Raw genomic sequence first — 20,000 nt, 5'->3', positions numbered from 1 at the left:
AATCATTAAGCACGGATTTAAGAAATTGCTAAAACAATTACGGCGCACGAATCCAAAAAGAAAAGAAAAGCTAAGGACAGATCGTCTAAGTTACAGCCTTATCTAAAAGATGATTTAGTAAATGTTGCAAATGGCCGATAGCAAATAAACTTTACCACGCCAAGCCTCGCAGTGGAAATCATGGGGGTGAGGCTTGGCGTGGTAAAACAAAGGGACAATATGGCCGCCGTGTGACAAGGGCGAATACTTTAACGGTTCCTCCTAGTCCTTCAATCAATGGCGCTCTTTTTGAGCAAGTCATGATCTCTAGGAGTGCTTATAGATCGTTTTCACTGTCACGCAACAAAAAAATAAATCGAAAACCATCCAGTGGAAAAAGTCAAGAATTCGTGATGTTGTAGAAGATAAATGAAGAAGACACTTCTCCAAGTTTTAGGCCTGTGCCTTTCCTCAAACTTCAGATATTCGTCGAAATGTTTCGCAGAAATTTACAGAGCCCAGTATGAAAACGACATGTTGGTGCACATCTGTGGTGCACCAATATGGCGGCCGGAAAAAAGTGTCAACATCTGTTACTTACTTTGGCTATCTAGGCCAGGGATCATCTGTATTGAACACAGGGGCACCCAACGAGAACGTAGTTCAAAACCACTTAAACAGAGCTTTTTTAAACGTATTTTAGTATTTAAACGGTAGATATAAGCATATTTTTATCCCCTAAAAATTTTTCATCTGTTCGGATTTCCTAGCTGAAAGTCAAGTGATCCGAAAAACATAGGGTTCAAAACTTACCTTTTCGAAATTTTCAGCCAGAAAAAGGGCTCCCGAAAATTCTAGGTGACCTTTTTAGGGTAAAAATCCGTTAAAAATGGGCAATTATACCATTTTTCAGATGTTCGAAAATCCTAGGAGACGCAGGCAAGCCAGAAATTTTACAACAAAGGTTCCGAAAATTCTAGATCTCAAATCGTCTTCCGAACAGATATTTTCCGAAAATTGACGTTGGGTGCCCCTGTGAACAGACAGCTATTTACCTAAGCACTTTTCCTAATGCTTTAAATTCTAAAAAGGCTCAAAACCATGAGATAAATATATATTTCTCAATAAACTCGATCGTCGCCTCGTGTCACGCACCGCTATAACTCAGAAATTCAAAATGCTCTGGTTTCCAAACGAAGCACGCTATTGAGCTTTAAAATTGCAAATGGATACAAATTTACCGCCTCTTATGCCTGATGAGGATAAAAACTTTCGTGGCTCTTTAGTTTTGGATTTTAGAAAATGATGACGTCGCGTGAAAACGATCTATTGATGATTAGCTTACTTGGAGAAACCATATTGATAAGTTAACCAAGAAAATTGCTTCTGGTATTGGGGCCTTAAAACGAATCAGGCATGTTGTCCCCCATGGGATCTTACATTCTATTTATCAGGCCCTAATCATTACAACAACATCCATTGTTCAACTACTCAGTGCAATATTGTTTGGGGAAACTGTGGAGTAACTTTCAGGACCTATTGGCTGTCAAAACTACAAACCAGAACAGCCTGTGTCTTGACCTACTTTCTAACAACGACTCTGATGTCAATAATTTATTTGCACTCCTAGGTTGAGAACCCTAGCCTCTCAAAGGCAAATTGAAAGGGCGACAATGGTATTAAATTCCTACAAGGACTAGCACCTGAATTTCATTGCTCGAAATTTCTCCATCGCGAATCTGATTATTATTGTTGGGGACACTCTGTGAATAAGGTAAATCTTCTGCAACCACGCACAAACTACGACAAAATAACTTAAATAGTGGTGCCGTTTTGTGGAACAGTTTGCCTTTAGAACTAAGGAAAGCGGAGTCCCTCAAGCAATTCAAACGATTGAGGCTATCTAAGCCATTATTTTTAAACACGGCATTCACGGAATGTTTATTTCATGCCGGGTATTAGAGTAGGATAGTGAAGTACTAACGTAGTGACCTGTTCATTTTTTCTATACTTGGTACAACTACTTTTAATTATACATACGGTTTTTAATGATTTTCAAATCAATGCTGATGCTGTGCATCTCTGAAGAAAACTTCAAGATTAGATTTCATTCAGTGTTACTCAGTTTCACTTTAACTTCCCTGAAATTTGTTTCACACGTAAATAAATTTCACAGGGCGCAAAAAATGGGTTTAAAAACACTGGAAATCGAGCAAGGGAACAACAACTTCATTACAGATCGGCGACATTCACCCATTAATTAAGTCAGAACTCGCGTTTGATTTCGTCTATTCTAGTTAATTCCAAGGTAACACTGAACCACCTAGCTGTCTAAGTTTAGCTGATATCTTTATACAGGGTTTAATCGATATCCAGCAGAGCGAGGCTCGAGTTATTAATATTGCTATGAGTGACAAATCATTTCCTCATATTGATAAACGATAACAGAACATCTAATCTTCATTAAAAACATGAGCAAAGATATCATTCGATCCCAGAATAGTAAGTTGATAATTTTGGTACTTTGATGGGATGGGACAAATGAGACGTTGAGCTTTTAATTCGTCTTGTAAGTGAAAAATTTAACACTGGACGACATGTGTGACTGTTTTAACACCCAGATTAAGCAAAGCAAACCTGTCGAGAATCATTTAAGTCAAAGAGTTCACGTCTGAAAACTTCCCTCACTATAGCCACGGAAGACTCTCAACGAAAATAAACTAGTCTACTAGTTAAAGCCACACATGTTCGAGCACGTTTTCAGTCAACAACCCGCTTTTCATTACCAACACTCGCACTCTCATGCGTTTACGTGATGGAAAAGGATACCCTCAAACCTTGAAGCGCCGCAACTGATAAAAGCCAAGAGTAAAGCAAAAATTAGACCGCAACGAACCCTTTGAGTTTCACATCCTATCCCAGCTCTCTTTCTTCACTTATGTCGACATGTCAAACGCCACGGTGTTTCAGTGACGATTTAGCACTTACCCAACTAAATGGTAGAAACTATGAGTATTTGTGCGGAAAAGGTACTAGGTTCATGTGCACGGTACAGAGGTGTGACTCTTTGCAAATGGCATAACCATGTTGATTTCTGGTATAGAAAAGTCAGAAAGCGGCTCCTGGATAGTTTAAACTATAACCGATCTTTAGAATTCCGTGACTTTGGAGAACAATACATCCAAGAACTCGACAAAGAATAGTTAGCAACTACGGGAGAGATAAACATTATGATATACCTACCCTGCTCTGAGTTGCTGATCAAGAGAAACGTCTGGGCTCCAACGTCTGATCGCAGTCAGTAAAAATCCATCAACGAAGAGATTTAAATATCTTGCTCCAAATGGGCGTGATTTCCTCAATGAAAATCCATGAGAAGTACAGCTTCCGCTATTTAGTTTCTAGGCTAACATTTAATTCAAGGAGGATTTGAATTTAAGTCTTTAATTTCCTTAAAATATGAACTTCTTAGTTAATAAAACTGTTTATTGCTATACTGAATTAATGTCCAAGTCATTTCTTGGCAATAATACTTTTCCCTTTTTTCAGGTTTTAGTGCTTTCGTTTGCATTCATTGCTTTCAATGACAGATATGTAATCTCGTGCTTTGACAATCTTCCAAATCTATAACCAGATGAAACATCAAAAATAGTTTCACTTAAACAAAGGAACTCTTAGAATTTAGCAGTGGTCGATATAATTTAACCACTTATCAATCCTTCAAACTACTCGGAAGTTTCAAAATCTTCGCGCTGTCCTACTACATGAGTGTGACTGTTGTTATTTGTTTAAGAGGCCGGATCACAGCGGTGCTGCTAGTGTATTTTCGCACGCATTCTGCTGCTGCACCCTTTCCGCGTTGGATTCCGTCATTTGGGACTCTTGAGTTTGTTGCGGTTGGCTCAAGAGTAGATTCGTTTGAACGGCCCTTGGTTCTTCTTCTTCATTGATGTGTAGAATTACCATGAAAAGTGGCCAAACTCAAACCACTTACCATCTCGTAAACAATTCCTTGGAAAACAAAATCGCGCAAACAATGTTTCAATCCACTCTTAATGCATTTAATTAATATTATTTCCGGTATTAAAAGTTATACGTGCACTAGATTAGCACTTCCCCTTAAAACGTCCACTGTGAGTCATGAAACGTCACGAAAACGTTGGTGTTCCGGTCAATTCAAAGATCATTTCATGCGTACTCCTAGAATTATAAAAGAAAGACGAGGAAACAAATTTGTGCAAGAAAAGGCATGGGTCATTAATATCTCACAACGTTTTCGGCCATTTTAACATGGTCCTAGGCGTGAGCAATTCAGGAAAGAAATCAAGAACGTATCAACGGAAGACCGTAAATACAGTGGAAACCTGCCATAAGTTAGGGGGGCTCACATATAAAAGGAGGAGGGATGCTCGTCGGAAATTTTAAATTAAACCCTAAAGGAGAACAATCTGGGAGTGGCCCAGGCTTTTTTTGACCCCTAAAAGAGACCATATCAAAACAAAGAGAAATAACAAATACAGCGACTTTTAATGATGGCAAAGACCTTATTATCTAATACTTTCACCTACGTGAAGAACTATTAAAGTGTAAATACACAGTAAAGGAGACCTTCACGGCTACATATGATTGCGTTTTGCCCAGAACACCCTAAGTGAGATCAAAATCCGAAATTTATACGCCTTAGCGAGACGACGAGGATCCCTCCCCTTTTTATATGGGAGGCCCCCTCCCCCAGGGCATAAGACCACCCCGTTTTTACGACCAATATTTTTGGGTGGCCCTAACATTCCCATCTAAAAACCCCGTCAATCCGACCACCCCGTTATCACGACCAGCAACCACGTTTTGGTGTCTTACCCAGTTAATACAACCGGTCAAATGTTTCGTGAAAATGCTGAATAAAAGGAAGGACTCTGAAAAACAGTCACGCTGTTCAGTGACTAGCTGATTTTTAGGGGAAGGTGTCAGTGATTACCATGTTCAACTGATACGACAACATACATTTTTGTATTAAAGTTATATTGCCTTCTCGGTTTCCGCTGTTTTCAATTTTGGTTCAAGGCCTCTTCAAGTCTCTCTCCTCAGTCTTCTTTCTGACAGATCGGTTATTTGGAATGTGTAGTAACTAATAATTTGACCCTACCTAGTCGTTAATAATAAGACTACCCTGTAAACACGACTCCTAATTTCTATGTCCTGAACTTGGAGGTACGTGGTCGTATTACTTGGGTTCCACTGCAGTCTCAGTAGGTGATACCTCTTTTGAAAATTGCATATTTTTTGATACCGTGATAGCCGTAGATCTTTAAGCATATGGATTAAGTCGTTAAACGGATAAATTTTTAAGAGGTGAGAATTGCTTTTCTTGCTCTATTCTTTTGACTTTAATTAAGCATGATGAAGTCCTCCTTGCACTTCAACCTTTTTTTTGTATGTCAACGGTTAATTTAGCTTTTCAAATTAAGATCCTAACTGACATGGAAAAATACATGTTCTTTTCAGAGGAGATATCCAATGCGATGGTGACTGGAAGATACTTGAATGAGATGATTTTGTCGATTTCGTTCATCGTGGTTAACATTTTCTCCTTCATTCCAACGTGCGTTTTTCGTTATTACCAGAGAAACGAGGTGCACAGGATACCCAGAGAATCTCACTCTCCCCTCCCTTCATTTTGAGCTCTTCTGTCCCTCTTATGCGCGCAGTGACGCCGAATAATCGCATACCGGCTCTGATTGAGACCTCAACCACACTAAAAATACATTTCCTTATGTAATCGTCCTCTTTTTAAGCGTCCCCTCTAAAAGACCATAAAACGGCGACGGAAATCGACGGAGAATTTTGCGACCGGTTTTAAAAAAGGAGATTTTTGAAGGCCTATCGTTTTGAAAACTCTTTAGATCAGTTTTGTGTGGATAGGTGAAAACAGGAACTTTAGAAAGAGCGTGAGAGAATTTTACAATGACTCAGTTGCTTTCATCATTTTTAATTAAGTGTTTTGTTGTGGATAGTTGAAAACGGAAACGGGATCACTTGTGTGGATGAAAAATATGTTGCTTCGTTTTCGATAGGATGAAAAGCAGAGTTTTTCAAGAACGCCCCCTCCCCTATTGATTGATGCATTGATTCATGATTGTGGAAGGGGTCTGAGAACTCCTCACGTACGTACACTCCTAATCCTAAAAATATGTGACATATGTGAAACCGTACAAAACCAGTTGCAAAAACTTAAGGCTACAAAATTGGAAAAAGCCGGAAATTGTTCTGGGTCACATCCGTAAGTACTTCGGGGTGTCACAGCTTGACCAATAAATAGCGACTCCAGAACTCTTAGTAGATGAAGATGGCACTCTGCCGGGGTCACCATTGATAATGCAGACATCTTTCGCAATTCAGTGGTTTTGCCGTCCTATTCTAAAAGGAATGAAAACAGCCAGGATTAAATTACTGTCACGAAGTTTGCGGTCTTTATCATGAGTTAGCAGCGAGGCGCCTGTGATCCTGCTTGGTTTCAGGCCCGCCTCCACTGAGTCAACCCTTTCCAAATGATTTCCATCACTTTTCTGTATAGTATCGAGCTTTTTTACTCTACAAGTGCTCTACTTATTTGGGAGATTGAGAATCAAATAAAAACAAATAAAATAGATGGTTTGCAACCAGTCCGTCTAGAGACATAGATAACAATGCTGCTGGTGGACTAACAACAGGAGCTAATAAGAGATCATAGCTGTTTTCGTCCACCAACATTGGAGGCGATGACGTCACGTGAAAACCACCCATGGATGATAAAGCTAAGGGCTTTTACGTTTCTAAACAAACTGTGCTACTGTACCGAAGGGGAAGCGAAACACAGAGGAGGTTTATCAACTGAGTTTATCTTCTTGCACAATTTAGGGTATACGTGCGGAAAAATAAAAGGAATGCGTTGTAAACTGTAGATTTTTTTAAAACATGGCTTTGTAAGTTATGTAAGTGGTGTTTTACCCTAATTTATCGTTATAGAAATTCTAATAATTTATTCAGTGTAATGATACAGTTTAAGGCTGTGGAACCTGTTCAGGCACTATTTAGATATGTTAAGTAAGTTGTCGCAGAATTATGTCAATTTTTTTTTGTATCGCTTACCGAAGTACTGCATTGTCAAGTCATTGTTGCGTTCGACATTTCTTATCTTGGGTATCCTGTGCACAGGGTAAGTTTTAGCAAATTTCGTTTTTTTTTTTTTCAGCGCCATCTTGAATTACGTCGTACTTGCATTGATACGTCATATGCAAAAATGACGATCGCGCACCTCATGATTTTCGAACGCGTTTCAATAATCGGAGATTACTACCAGTATTGTACTGTAAATGAAAAAAACAAAATTGATTCGGGTAAATTGACAACCGTAAAGAAAATCTCAATCGTTGGCCCTTCGCTCTGCATTTCAAATGAAATAAAGGCACGGTAATAAAGACTCTCTCACCTTTCAAGAAGAATTCGCACTCCACCGAATGCTGAATTTACTCTTAAGGCAACAGCTTTTAAATAGTCCCTTGATAGATGAGCGATAATGCTTGTTGCATATGACGTACACCAGCGGGTTTAGAAGAGGGTTGACATGCGCCAAAAGCTTCGAGTAAAAATAGGAAGTTTCGTTGAATGCGGAAGGACCACGTATGAGGATGAAAGCTCGAAGTGACTTGAAAGAAAAAACACAACAAAAACACCGTTAAAACTGACTTCAAAAAAATGATAAAGAAAATTAAGGATAACCTGGAGTGACACCTATGAAGCGCAAATGTAATGGAACCCAACCTGTACACATTTCGAACAACCACCAGACTCATTTTATTGACAAAACCACATTCTCGTTCCCAGAGGAGACGGGTTTTTGGATCAGCGACCTCTGGTGGGACAAGAGTGAAAAAGGAGACGCAAGCAAAATGTGCGAGCAGTCCTTCTTTTCGCTCTCTCCTCCTTGAATCCAGATTTAGCATATCCAGTTTTTTCTCTCGCCTGTCTTCTCCTCGCGTCCGACTAACTAAAAATGCGCCTGTGCTAATATCTGTTTGGTTTTGAGATTGCGTTGTGTCATCTCTAATTCACGTGACTGAGAAGATAAAAATTTGAAAGGCAAAAAGAAATCGACTGCCTCTTCGTCATCTTCAGCAATAATAATTGTTTTCCTTGAGCTGGCCCCTGGATCTGCTAATAGGATACTATAGGCCCGCGTTCACCCTACATTTATTGCGTGCCGTGGAACAATTTTCATATATGAAAATCCCGCCAAAGCTGAAATTTAATCAGATAGTTCCCTGTGGGACGTTAAAGAACCCACACACTATTCGAGAAGAGTACGGGATGAAGTTCCCGGTGTTGTGGCTATCCTCTGTGAGTATATGGGTGGGTGGGTATAGCAGGTACACATCAGCTGAATAGCTGCCAAAACTTCAACCTGCTCAAACAAATAAATAACAAACAACAACAAACAACAAACAAACAATAAGCAATGCGAATTTCCATTTGATAAACAAACAGGCAAAAAGCCTATCGGTTGAAGGTGGGCTTTAGAAGGCTAAGTGTCTGAGGCGCTCATTATACTTGTAGCTTGCAAATTCATATCAGTCCTTTTCTGAAACCATCTGTTTTTAGAGCAGACAGCCTCTCTCACCAAGTATTGTGCTACCTTAGCCAATCAATGAGTAATGTCCCCGATAAGTCACACTTACATAAATTAAGGGGGTTTTCCAGACGTTTTGGTAAAAAATTTATATAATTTCCATGTGGTGAATGGAATGCGCCCTAGCTTTTGGCAGGAAATAGAAATCTAAACATAACTGAGGTATGCAAAATTCACGAGCTATTCCCCTCTAGACACGAGTTCGTAATTGCACCCCACTGATCCTCACCAATGTCCTATTTTCATTATACATCGCTTTGTTCAATACCCACAAATAACACTTACTAAGAAAGGAACGTAACAAGCGTAAAAGACCAGCACAATCACAAACGTCAGAAGAGCGAAACCATCACGTTGCTTGTTGACTCTGCGGATACCTACTGCTTGCATTTGTTGCTCAAATAGATGGCTGCTAACTCTGCGCTTTCGTTGGAGAGAACATAATATGTCTCCGCAAAAATACAGTATTGCCAGTGTAATTAGACCTCCTTCAGCCACAGTGGCATAAACCAGGGCTTTATTCTTGTGCTCCTTTGGAGTGAGGTCTAGACCGCAATAATATCCTCTCTTATATAGCTGAAAGTTCCCGTATCCGGTAACAGGTAGAAGCAAATGAATACACGGCCATATCAGAGCACAGAGCAAAGCTTTTTGCACGCGGGCGCATGTCAGTTGGTTTCTGTAGTAAAGTGGCCTTGTAACAGCGAGAAAGCGCAACAAACACATAATGAAGACCAATAGAAATGACCAGCTCAAAAATGTGTTTGAGATAAACGCTGTGATATAGCAGAGAATTTTACCCCCAGTCCACGAGCAATTCACATAAGAAATAATTGAAAATGGTAGCGTCGAGAGAGAGATTAAAAGATCACTTATGACCAATGTTCGCACAGCAAGATGACCCTTGTTTTCCTCTAGGCCTGGGAGCTTCCAAACTGCTATTAATGCAACAAGATTGATCACAAATGACAATAACTGAACCATAGCCATCAAAGTAAGGTATATTAAGTCTTCGCCGCATGCTATGAAAGGTGACTCCATCGTATGATTTTGTCTGTAATTCATGGCTTGTCCCGGGCTTGGAAGCACGAGGCTTCACTTGCGAAAGAAAAACTCTTTATCAAAAACAAAGATAAGCTCGTGGAAGGAAAGGACTAGTGACTGTTCAGTCTGTTCGACAAGAATTTTAAGCCTGCTGTTCGAGTTGAGGGTTTGCTCTCAGACTGCGTCTTCCACGAATGTACCGCCCATTAGATGCAACAAAATCACGCGTAATGTCATGCTGTATTAAGTATGTTTGCTCAATCGGTAAGCACTCATTAGCCTTACGCTTTCTTGAATAAAAAGAAGAAAATTTCTAAAGGTTGTAATATACTTCGCCTCTGGAATGTTTCGGATTTTGATTGCAGGAGAATGGCTCAGTTTGTGTAGTATTTATAGGCACACATTGAATTCTTCAGTAGAAATCATGTTGAAACAATTTCGGAAGTTCCGAAGCGTTTGTCTAAACAAAAAGGGAAAGTACATCCCCTGGATAAATTCAGCTGCAATCAGTCAGTTTCACACAGGGTAAACATCTTTGTGAATATGACAGATTTGCTATGATAAACCTTTGATCACAAAAGCCCTTGATACATCAAGCCAAACGAACAATTAGTATTATTTCCAACAAAACCAGCTGTATCAAGGTCTATACTGACTCGTAAAATAAGGGCACACATTAAGAGAAATGTACAATTATCTTTTCAAACATTGTTTGACTTGAAAACTGACTACTTTCGTGTGAGTTGACGGAAATGCGTGCACGATTGTTACCTCAGTCATTCGTCACCGTCTCCCCTTGATTTGCGAATCATTTGCTTGGTAGACGAAAATTGTTTCCGTGAATATACTCGCCCCATCATATACACGGCTTCAAAGCATATTTCCTTTCCTTTAGATCAAAAAAGTTAATAGCATAGGAGGCGCAAACTGTTCTTGGTCTCTGATTTAGTTTAAATTCTTTTTACAACATTTCATGCAAGGACATTTTGGAATAATTATATGACCAAAACAGGAGAGTCGCCCCAAAGATATACCCTGTATAAGCTTTTAGCCTACCAAAACAGTGGATAGCGTTGAACGCGCGCGCTTATTGGCTACTCAAACTCCGGATATCCTTTGATTCCTTTGATCCGAAAATGTTGTAATATTTGCAGGAATAAATGAGTTAAAATCATCTCTTTGTGTGATATCATCTTAATGTTTTAGAATATACTAAGACAACTATTCACCTCAGTGTCGGTAGCCACCTCCACTTCGTGAATAGACCTTTTCGGCTTGTACATTTTGTTTTCCAATACACTGGATCATGTGATAATACACAGGCGGCTTGGTCCTTTGTTTTGTTCATTAAAAAGAGTGCATGCAGGCATATTCATGCTTGCATGCCCTCATTTTAATGAACAAAACAAAAGACCAAACTTCCTGAGTATTATCACATGATCTGTATTGGGAAAACAAAATGTACAAGCCGAAAAGGTCTGTAGGATCCGGTTCATGGGCCAAGCCAGCCAAGGACTGGAAACTCTTTAGAAGTCACATGATGAAAACATGGCGCAGGATAGGTGCCGTCGTTACCAGAGAATTAGGTGGACGATCTATGGGTCTTTATTTCTAGGCTATTCATCGTACTATTTTTGTAGAAAGTCATACACGTTTGCTATACCAGCTTTGATGTATGAGTTAAGTCTAAACAAAAATGAGCTTGGTGTCATCTCGAGCGGGTTTTCGGCGATGTATGGAGCATCGAAATTCACCAGCGGCCTGTTGTCAGATACTTTAAGTCCGAGGACGATGTTCACAGCAGGAATGTTTTTAACTGGAATCTTCAATATTGTGATCGGATTCACTGGAAATTTATGGTTGCTTACTTTACTATGGAGCATCAATGGCCTTTGTCAAGGTTGTGGTTGGCCTCCCTGTGTCAAGTTACTTAGAGAATGGTTTTCTCCATACGAGGTTTGCATTACTTTTTTTTATCAACATAAAGGGACACCATCAGTCCTCTCAGAAGTTGGTGTCGTGGTGTCGTTCTTGAAAAAATCAACTTTGACAATCCTTTCAGGTGGCTTTGTTTGTTTTCTTTTTTGCCTTGTTAAATTTTTTGAAGATAATCTTGTGTATAATAACATACACTGAAACTATCAGGGGAATTCTTGCTGACATTAGAGGAAGGAGAGAAAAAGGCTCCAAATATTAATTATTGCAAGGAACGTGGCTGAAGTGACTTGTACTCTAGTGAAGCTAGCAAAAATGCCAATGGGACTACAAGGACTTGTGGCATTTGTAAATGCCAATTATAGCGATATTTCTTGTTTACGAAAATTGATGTCAGATTTCTTTTGACATTCAAATTTGCCAACCACGGAACAAAAGAAGTCATTGTTTCAACAGCCAATTAGGTTCTGGTTGGCATATTAATAACAATGGGAGACATCACGAGAAACATCGCTATATGCCCAGTTTTTTTAGAGGGGGTGGGGTGGGGTGAGGTAGTTTCAAGAACATGAAGAAGCTTTGATTTGACCAGTACACAAGTGAGATATCAGAAAACTGCACTTATGTCCAGAAATGTGTCAAATTAAATGCCGCTCAATTTTGACAATGTCCAACTCGAAGTGTCCCTTAAACTATTTTTTTGTCCGCATATAAATTACATTTTAAGCGCTTTTTATGTTGACAGGAACTATTTATTGAAATGAACTTTAACTGAATGGGAATGTATTTGTCATTTGTCATGGTACTGAATGCCGGATTCTCTCAATAATTTTGCCCTTTATATGATAAACATGTAATCGCAATGTGCTCTCGTGCAATTAAGGATTAATTTTACTTGTATTTTCAAAAACATTTTGAAAACTTTGAAAATATGCGTGCAATTAATCCTTAATTGCCCCCTGGCCCATGCGCTTACATTTACTAATACATGAATTCATATTAAATGTTACACAGTTTTGCTCATTGATGGGGGCCAGTTCAGGGGATAAAGTACATGATAATTATGTTTAAAAAACGAGCAGCAGTGTTTTATTGGGTTGAAAAAATACGAGGCGTAGCCGAGTGTTTTTAGACCCAATAAAACGGATGCTGTGAGTTTTTTGAACCACTCAAAAACATTCCACAAAAAGCGTGCCCCTCTGGACTCAAAACATTGGTTCAAATTGTGAGAGGAGAATATTAGCGTACGAGAAAAACAAGCTTTGCCTTAATAGTATCTTTATATGAAGAATACTAACGAGGATTGTTCAATCAGGATATAATGCTAGGCTGTTAGGCTCATGAATTATGATCTACAATAATTATTGTAGGTCCACTAAAAAAACTATATTGCCCCTTTAAGGTATTTGGTATTCTTAAAACCATTTCAGCTGGGTACACTTTGGAGCCTACTAACAGCAGGATGTAACCTGGCAACAAGTGTGTCTCCAATATTAACAGTATATTTAACAACAAACTATGGTTGGTCAGCTGCATTTGTTGTACCTGGTGTTACCACTGTCTTGTTGTGCATCTTAGCCTATTTTGCTATTGTGGATTCCCCATCAGAGGCGGGACTGGATGAGTTTCACCAAATCACCCCTTTGAAGTCAAGGACAGAGCATGACCCAGTCAACAAGAAGAGCACACAGATTGTTCCATTATTACTGAGCCCATTCTTATGGGTTTTGAGTATAGGTTATCTTATGACGCTGTTTGTCAAGGCAGGAGTTAGTGATTGGACACAGCTTTTCTTGATAGAAAGTGTTGGAAGATCACAGTACGAAAGTTAGTGCCTTCAATGAATATGTTTAATTGGGAGATCAAAGGTGCTTATTGCTGGGGATTTGTTTCCTATTTTAGCCTTCAGAAAATTTGCTCACCATTAGATTTATGGCTTATCATGATGTATTGAAGAATTCTGAAAAATGGCTGGCCAAGACCACTTACATGAATTTCTAACAAAACACAGACTATTGCTGATTAAGGGAATTTTATTGACAGAATACCATGTTGAATAGATAATAATCCACGTGGCCATGTCTTGGTAATTCATTTTTTCACCATCTGGTGAAAAGACCAAGGCCAGAAAGCTTTTCTGTTTCATTATTTTGTTTAGAACTGCACCTTTGTAAATCAAAGCTGCTAGGCTTTCTTTATCTCATTTCACCCAACCAATCCAACTGTGCATGTATCTTTTCCCCTGAAGCCTTAAATCATTGCAATGTACATAATACAATCAAAGTACAGGGGCACCCAATGGAGGTGTGTATCTGCTGGCTGGGAAAAAGATTTTTGTTGTGCTGGCAAATTATTTTCAATCTCCTTGGGCTCCTGGCTCTTCTGGGAGAAATATACTGTAAACACCGGCATATGAGCTGCACTTTTTTGCTCAAAAATTTCGGATCAAATCGGGGATGCGGCTTATCTGCGAGAACATCCAGACACCTTGCCGTAAATTGGCATAAATTAACAACTTTCGCGAAAATTCTCAAGTCTGTATAGACCTGTGCAGCAAATTAATAAGAACTTCATAAAACAATACCACATTACGCATTGATCATTGCTTTTGCGAGTTTGGTGGTTCCTAAAAGAGCCGTTTTTGTTTGAGCTTACACAGTGATTAAACCTTCTTTGTTAAAAGATGTTTTAACCGGTTTAACATTGCCTTTCTTGAGCAGGTGAACTTCACTCAGCAGGGAATGTCCATTCCACCACAAAGTTGTTTACAATGTCGACACTTCGACAGAAATCGATCCACCAACGAGCGAGAATGTCTGGTTACTAAGCTAAAACGAACCGAAACGTTCGTCAGGTGTTGTTGCATGTAAATTCTAATGAGAAATGGACAGGAATGAAAAGTACTGGATTAAAAATGCCAGAGAAAGATCAAATTTATGTCCTAGTCGGATTTTCATACTATTAAAAAGTCAAAAGTGCAAGAAACTTGAAGAAACAGTGCATTTACATCTAAGCCATCTTTGTCAAGACTCCACTTTTGATTTATTTTAATTTCCTTCAAATTTTTTTTTTCCAAAATCTAAGTTGCTTAACTCGGGGTGCGGCTTATCTGCGAGTGCGGCTTATACGCCTGTGTTTACGGTAGTTTTTGTGGAGGCTATTTTTAGTCAGTTATCATCAATACACCCTTTGCTTATGCCCCATATCTCCCCCCCCCCCTCCCCCCCCCTCCCTGGAACTTCTGCCTGGTGGAGAGGAACATTTTATGGAAATACAGCTCCCGGCCCCATTCTCTTTGCAACTTTGCTACTTGTTTAGTACCTCTCAGGCCAACAAAACCGCCGGCAATACAGGCTATTAGTGAAAGAAGGCTTGAGAAATTTCAACCATGAGCTCTTGCTCATGTTGGACACCTATAGTTTCACTTTAATTGAAAGTTCCTCACTACAGCTGTAACAGAGCCCACCTTTCAATAGTTATTTAAGTATTAACAATTTGTTTGGGATGCAGGTGGCATTGTTATGAGCTTTCTTGAGATTGGTGGTCTTTTTGGAAGTATTGCATCTGGGTATGTCACTGACATACTGGTTAGAAAGGTACTCTATTCTCTGATTTCTTTTTTGTAACCTAAATCCAATCTCAATTGGCCAGTAAAATTGTCTGGTATAAGGCATTAAAACATTGATAACTTTCAGCTTTGAGTTTGAGAGGGTTTTTGAATGGCTGCAGGTCTTTCAATTAAATATAGCTAATCTTGAGTGGTAAGCAGCTTGTTTTCTTGTTTTAATGAACAGTGAAGTAAAAAAAAAAATATTGTTTATCATGTTGCTGTTACTTTCAATCGGTACATTAGATAACCTTTTAAAATAATTGTTTTCACTAAATTGTCACCTGTAACTTTGGTTTCCATGTTGTGAGCGTATTATTGTTCTGTTGTCTGTACATAGTTACTTACTTAATCCTCTTTGTGCATGCCCGCACATAATTAAGGCTGTTATCTGTACATAACTATTGTATAATAAACAGTACAATTTTTTGCAATCTGACAAATCTAACGAGGGGTGTATTGGCAAATTTTAATGACATCTATATGTTCTTGGAAATAATTATATTTTATTTATTTTCGGGCACAAACCTTTCATTTTGTCAACACTTGGTTCCATCATACAGAATAAAATTAATTATGAACTGATGACTCAGATTTAATGTTAGCCAATTAGAGTACCAGAAACGCAATATTTACAAGATAATGTACCCTCTTGATTAGCTACATGTAACTATGGGCTGTAAAACACCTGTAAAATAATATGCTATAAGAGTTAAAATGATTTGATTATTTGATGGTCTAAGTCTGTCTATGTTTTGATAGTATGGTGCTTCAACCACATCCAGTCCCAGAATTCCTCCTATGATTGCATTTGCAGTCATTCAGCTACTTTGTTTGTATCTGTTACATACAGCTGTGTCATCTGCAACGACATTGGTATGTACAATTTTGTTAACTCCACAATACATACAGTATGTAAGCTTGTTAAAAGTATGTAATAGTAAATTATATTATAGAGAAACATCTATTAAACTGTAGTGACGTGTACATTGTTTAATTTTATAATTTGCTTAGTGTACATAGCAAACACCACCTTAATTAGATATCTTGATGTCTTATTTGCCCTGTAAAATTGAAATTTTCATAGTAATGGTAGCTGAAATGGATAGATGGATACAATTATAGACAGAGTTAACGGGACTTGACTTGAGTAAATGTATACAGTGATGTCTTTTTCATGGAGCCAAATGGTGTCCCAATGATCTTTATGTGAAATGGCATTTTCTGGTACTTTGCCTAGAAGTTGTTATAACATACTTTTTATGCTTATAAATTAATGCTCATAATTCCAGTGCCTACAGACTGTTACCGGTAGTCTTACTAATTATGGCACAGACACTGTAACTGCTTTTTTTTTTGTTTCAAGCAAGCTGGTGTCTTAAATACTACCGGTAAGTCTTGTCTCCTAAGTAGAAGGCAGTGTGGCCCAGTGGTTAGGGCGCTGGCCTTGAGATCTGGAGATCCTGGGTTCAAGATCCGCTCTGACCACTTGTTGAATATGATCCTGGTAGTCCACGGTTCAACTTTCCTGCTGCACTTGTAAATAGCCAACTGGTTTGCCTCCGGCCAGTTGGGATTCTTAACAGTTGTTGTTGTTGTTATTCTGTTCCGTCGTTTCGTTGTGTTTCATTGGCCCTGAAAAGCCTCTATGGGGAGCGGTCAATTAAGTATGTATTGTATTGTTTAAATGTGAGCTTCAAGGGGAGCCAGACTTCTCCCGCCCGTGCAATGAAACATAAGGCATAATTCTGTTTTACAAGTAAAAGTGTTATAATATTATTACATGAATACATTTTTTATTCTTCTTTGCAGTGGATTATTTCAGCATTAATCTTTGGCATAGGTTTCTCATTGTATACTGCTATCAACTTGTACGGTGTACTTGCCTTGGAAAACAGTCCGCCAGAATTATCTGGAACAGCGCATGCCATAGTTGCACTGATAGCAAATGGTGAGTTTTTGCTATTTTATTATTATCAATATAGTAGACAAATTTTAAAACTAATGGTGCATTACTTCTGCAACAAATGGTCACAGGTTGTACTCACAAAATGGGACCATTATAGTGGCAAAAGAATTATTCTTTCAAATTCTGTTTTTGCTTTTTGTTTTGAGTCAGTTGTATCAGCTTTTAAGTTTTTATGATGTACAAAATAATTTTGCAGTTCAGTTTTGGGAGATACGGTTCCTTCCAAATCCATTTGAGGTGGTATTCGGTGCTGCTTTCGTTGAAAAGCAGATTTGAAAATAACCAAATCACTTAAGCATACCATGGCGAGCAATAGATTGCACATGTCCTTGACTATACATGTTAAAGTTCGAGACGGTATGCTGTATCATTAAAGTTGTAATAATAATAATAATAGTAATAATAATAATAGTAATAATAATAATAATAATAATAATATTATTATTATTATTATTATTATCATTATGGTGATGCATACACCATAGACAGAAAGAGTACTCAAGTCTTATTTCCCCTACAAAAGGTATGACAGTAAGTTCAACATTGGTGAGCATTAGAAATTAATTTTATCAAACGAGTTGATAAAGGTCGAATAACCACCATGAAAGATTTGGATAGCTAACGGTGGTTATTCGACCTTTATCAACTCGTTAATTTCTGTTTCAATCTCCCACCGACGCAGCACCACAGTTTCTTTAGAAAGTAAAATTTTTGTTTATTGGTGAGCCATAGATCGAGAGTGTCCTCGACTATAGATGTGCAAGCTTGAGACTGAACTCTGCATCATTATTAAAATCCCTTTTTATTTCTTGTTTAGTTGGAGCAACTCTTGGTGGGTTTCCTCTCACAGCAATAGGCAAGGCATATGGTTGGAGTGGAATGTTTATTGCCATGGAATTGGCCACTCTGTTCTGTTGTGTTTTGCTAATTATCACAAAGACTATGAACAGAGAAATGGTTGATTCATCAAAGCTGGAATAACCTTTCCTTGGTTACTAAATAACAATGGCTTTTAACTAATGAAATGTGACTAAAAAGGAAGTTCCTGGATGAATAATTTTTGAAAAACCTTGACCTTAGCACCCTGCAATGCAGGAAAAGTTTTATTTAAGGTTGTATTTTTTCAAGTTATTTAACATTATTTTAGATGCAACTAAACAATAGTATACATTTTTTTTAACTGCACAAGTTACATGTACATGGGCAAACCGGAAGGACTACATAAAGACCAAGTAAAATTTAACAATAATATTGCCAATTTATTATTATTGCCAATGAGAAAGGCGGAATTTTATGTCACCATTGTGAGGTTGAAGATCTTTGCAGAACTTTGTGAACGCTTCTTTAACAAATGCGAGATTCGAAACCAAAGACCTCTACCATACCCATACTGTGCTTACCAGCATTGCAGAGGTCATGGGTTCAATCCCAATCAAGCCTGAATTTTTCAGGCTTTCCTTTCAGTTATGCTAAAGAAGCATTCACAACTACAAAGAGCTTTAACCTCAAAATGCTTCATTGAATCACTCCATGGTTTGAAATAATTATATTAGTCTCTAACATTGATGTCACCATGTGCATTTGTAATGAATTTAAAATCTTAATTTTTGCAAAGTTAACATTTTTCATAATTAAATGTAGTACAATATGATTGGTTGACTACCAGTTAAGGGTGTGAACATCAATGACCAGAGTGTTTATACCATGATCTAATGACGTTACTCAAATCATTTGACTCTGAAGTTGACTTCCACTCAGGTTGTCAAAATGTCAGTCAATCATGAATGTCATCCAAAAAGTCCTTCTCAGGACTACACTTACGAGGTCAATCGATCCTACTTCACTTAATTATCATAAACCATTTACAATTTTAACACATCCTCATTAAAAATATTTTCATTATATGCAGACTCTTTTTCTCTAGAGTATGTGCAAAATAGCAAGTATTGATAAGTGGCAAGATCTTCCACTGCTTGCAACCATATTATATATTATTTATGCTGTGCGTACACACTACAGTAGATCTCATTAACAGACCTGGCCCAGGTTATTCAAAGTGTGGTTAGCGCTAACCATTGGATAGCTATGACTTATCCACTGGATCCTGATTATCCACCTTTCGAACAACTTGGGTCAGATTTACAACTACCTTCTCAGAGTTTCTCTTCTTCCTGAGACCCTACTGTGGTCTGGTTACCTGTGTAACCAACAATTTTCAAGATGCCTGGAAGGGGTTCGTTTACTTTTCTGGGGTCAAAAATTGCCTTTCCAATCTATTTACAGGGAAATCTGCAGGTGGTCATCAATCTGCTATAATGTATGTCCAGACCAAAATTTCATTGTCAGTCTCACTTTCACCTCAGAGGATGTAAAAAACACAGACCACAGAAATGACATTGGCCAGTTTCCTGCGATGTTTATGAAAAAAAGGGATTTAAAGAAATTTCAGAATTATTCTTGAAAAAAATGTAATTTTAATGCAACAAATTAACTATTATTATCAATGATATTAAACTGAACAAGACACTCCCTATGTACAATTATCAACTGTACTACAATGAATTTGTTACATTACTGTATATCAGATAACTAAAAACCTACAACTGTCTAAAATTGCCAAATAATAGTAATGATGTGAATTTGAAGCTTTTGAATTTCTTTTCAAGTTATATTTGGCCAGAATAATCAAGTCCATAAAGTTGTATTAATTACATGTACTTTCTCAGAATGTAGAACCCTCACTTGACTTGTTAGGCCATGTCGGTCAATGACCATTAAATTTTTTTGTCTTGTTATGAACTACT

The 20,000-nt window shown here is 38.1% G+C and overlaps 3 protein-coding genes across 8 annotated transcripts in view; 1 reads left to right on the top strand and 2 right to left on the bottom strand.

Moving 5' to 3' along the window:
• The window catches only part of LOC138006626 (secreted frizzled-related protein 1-like), a 22,749-nt gene extending 12,893 nt beyond the window's left edge, over positions 1–9,856 (bottom strand). For 2 of the 5 annotated variants that reach the window (XR_011123913.1, XR_011123915.1), the window contains exons 1-3: positions 8,927–9,856; positions 7,445–7,660; positions 3,223–6,393 (exon numbers count right to left, since the gene is read on the bottom strand). The gene's annotated coding sequence lies outside the window, so the exon portion shown is untranslated. Of the gene's footprint in view, positions 1–3,222; positions 6,394–7,444; positions 7,661–8,926 lie in introns of those variants that run through there. The other 3 variants (XR_011123914.1, XM_068853087.1, XM_068853097.1) reach the window with 3 other exon arrangements.
• A 1,315-nt stretch (positions 9,857–11,171) lies between these two features.
• LOC138006604 (glucose-6-phosphate exchanger SLC37A4-like) lies at positions 11,172–19,097 on the top strand. Of its 2 annotated transcripts, XM_068853043.1 has the most exons (7): positions 11,172–11,641; positions 13,051–13,447; positions 15,131–15,216; positions 15,990–16,103; positions 16,594–16,618; positions 17,040–17,178; positions 18,014–19,097. In XM_068853043.1, exons 1-7 carry the CDS (start codon positions 11,234–11,236, stop codon positions 18,156–18,158), a joined length of 1,314 nt encoding a protein of 437 aa, XP_068709144.1. In that variant the 5' UTR covers positions 11,172–11,233; the 3' UTR covers positions 18,159–19,097. The 2 variants fall into 2 exon arrangements, with proteins under 2 accessions (XP_068709144.1, XP_068709152.1); XM_068853051.1 differs by lacking the exon at positions 16,594–16,618 and having other exon boundaries at positions 11,174–11,641.
• A 552-nt stretch (positions 19,098–19,649) lies between these two features.
• LOC138006596 (E3 ubiquitin-protein ligase rfwd3.S-like) overlaps positions 19,650–20,000 on the bottom strand; it is a 16,453-nt gene continuing 16,102 nt past the window's right edge. Inside the window, exon 11 of the mRNA XM_068853033.1 lies at positions 19,650–20,000. This exon is cut by the window's right edge and continues 315 nt beyond it. The gene's annotated coding sequence lies outside the window, so the exon portion shown is untranslated.

The sequence above is a fragment of the Montipora foliosa genome, chromosome 1 (assembly GCF_036669935.1).
Source record: "Montipora foliosa isolate CH-2021 chromosome 1, ASM3666993v2, whole genome shotgun sequence".
Lineage (NCBI taxonomy): Eukaryota > Metazoa > Cnidaria > Anthozoa > Scleractinia > Acroporidae > Montipora > Montipora foliosa.
Note: the sequence above shows the minus strand (reverse complement) of the source record. Positions and strands in the feature narration are given on the sequence as shown.

Coding starts and splice junctions, on each gene's coding strand:
- LOC138006604 (XM_068853043.1), top strand. CDS start 11,234: ATGGCGCAGGATAGGTGCCGTCGTTACCAGAGAATTAGGTGGACGATC. Junction 11,642..13,050: donor AATGGTTTTCTCCATACGAG/GTTTGCATTACT, acceptor AAACCATTTCAG/CTGGGTACACTTTGGAGCCT. Junction 17,179..18,013: donor AGTTGCACTGATAGCAAATG/GTGAGTTTTTGC, acceptor TTTCTTGTTTAG/TTGGAGCAACTCTTGGTGGG.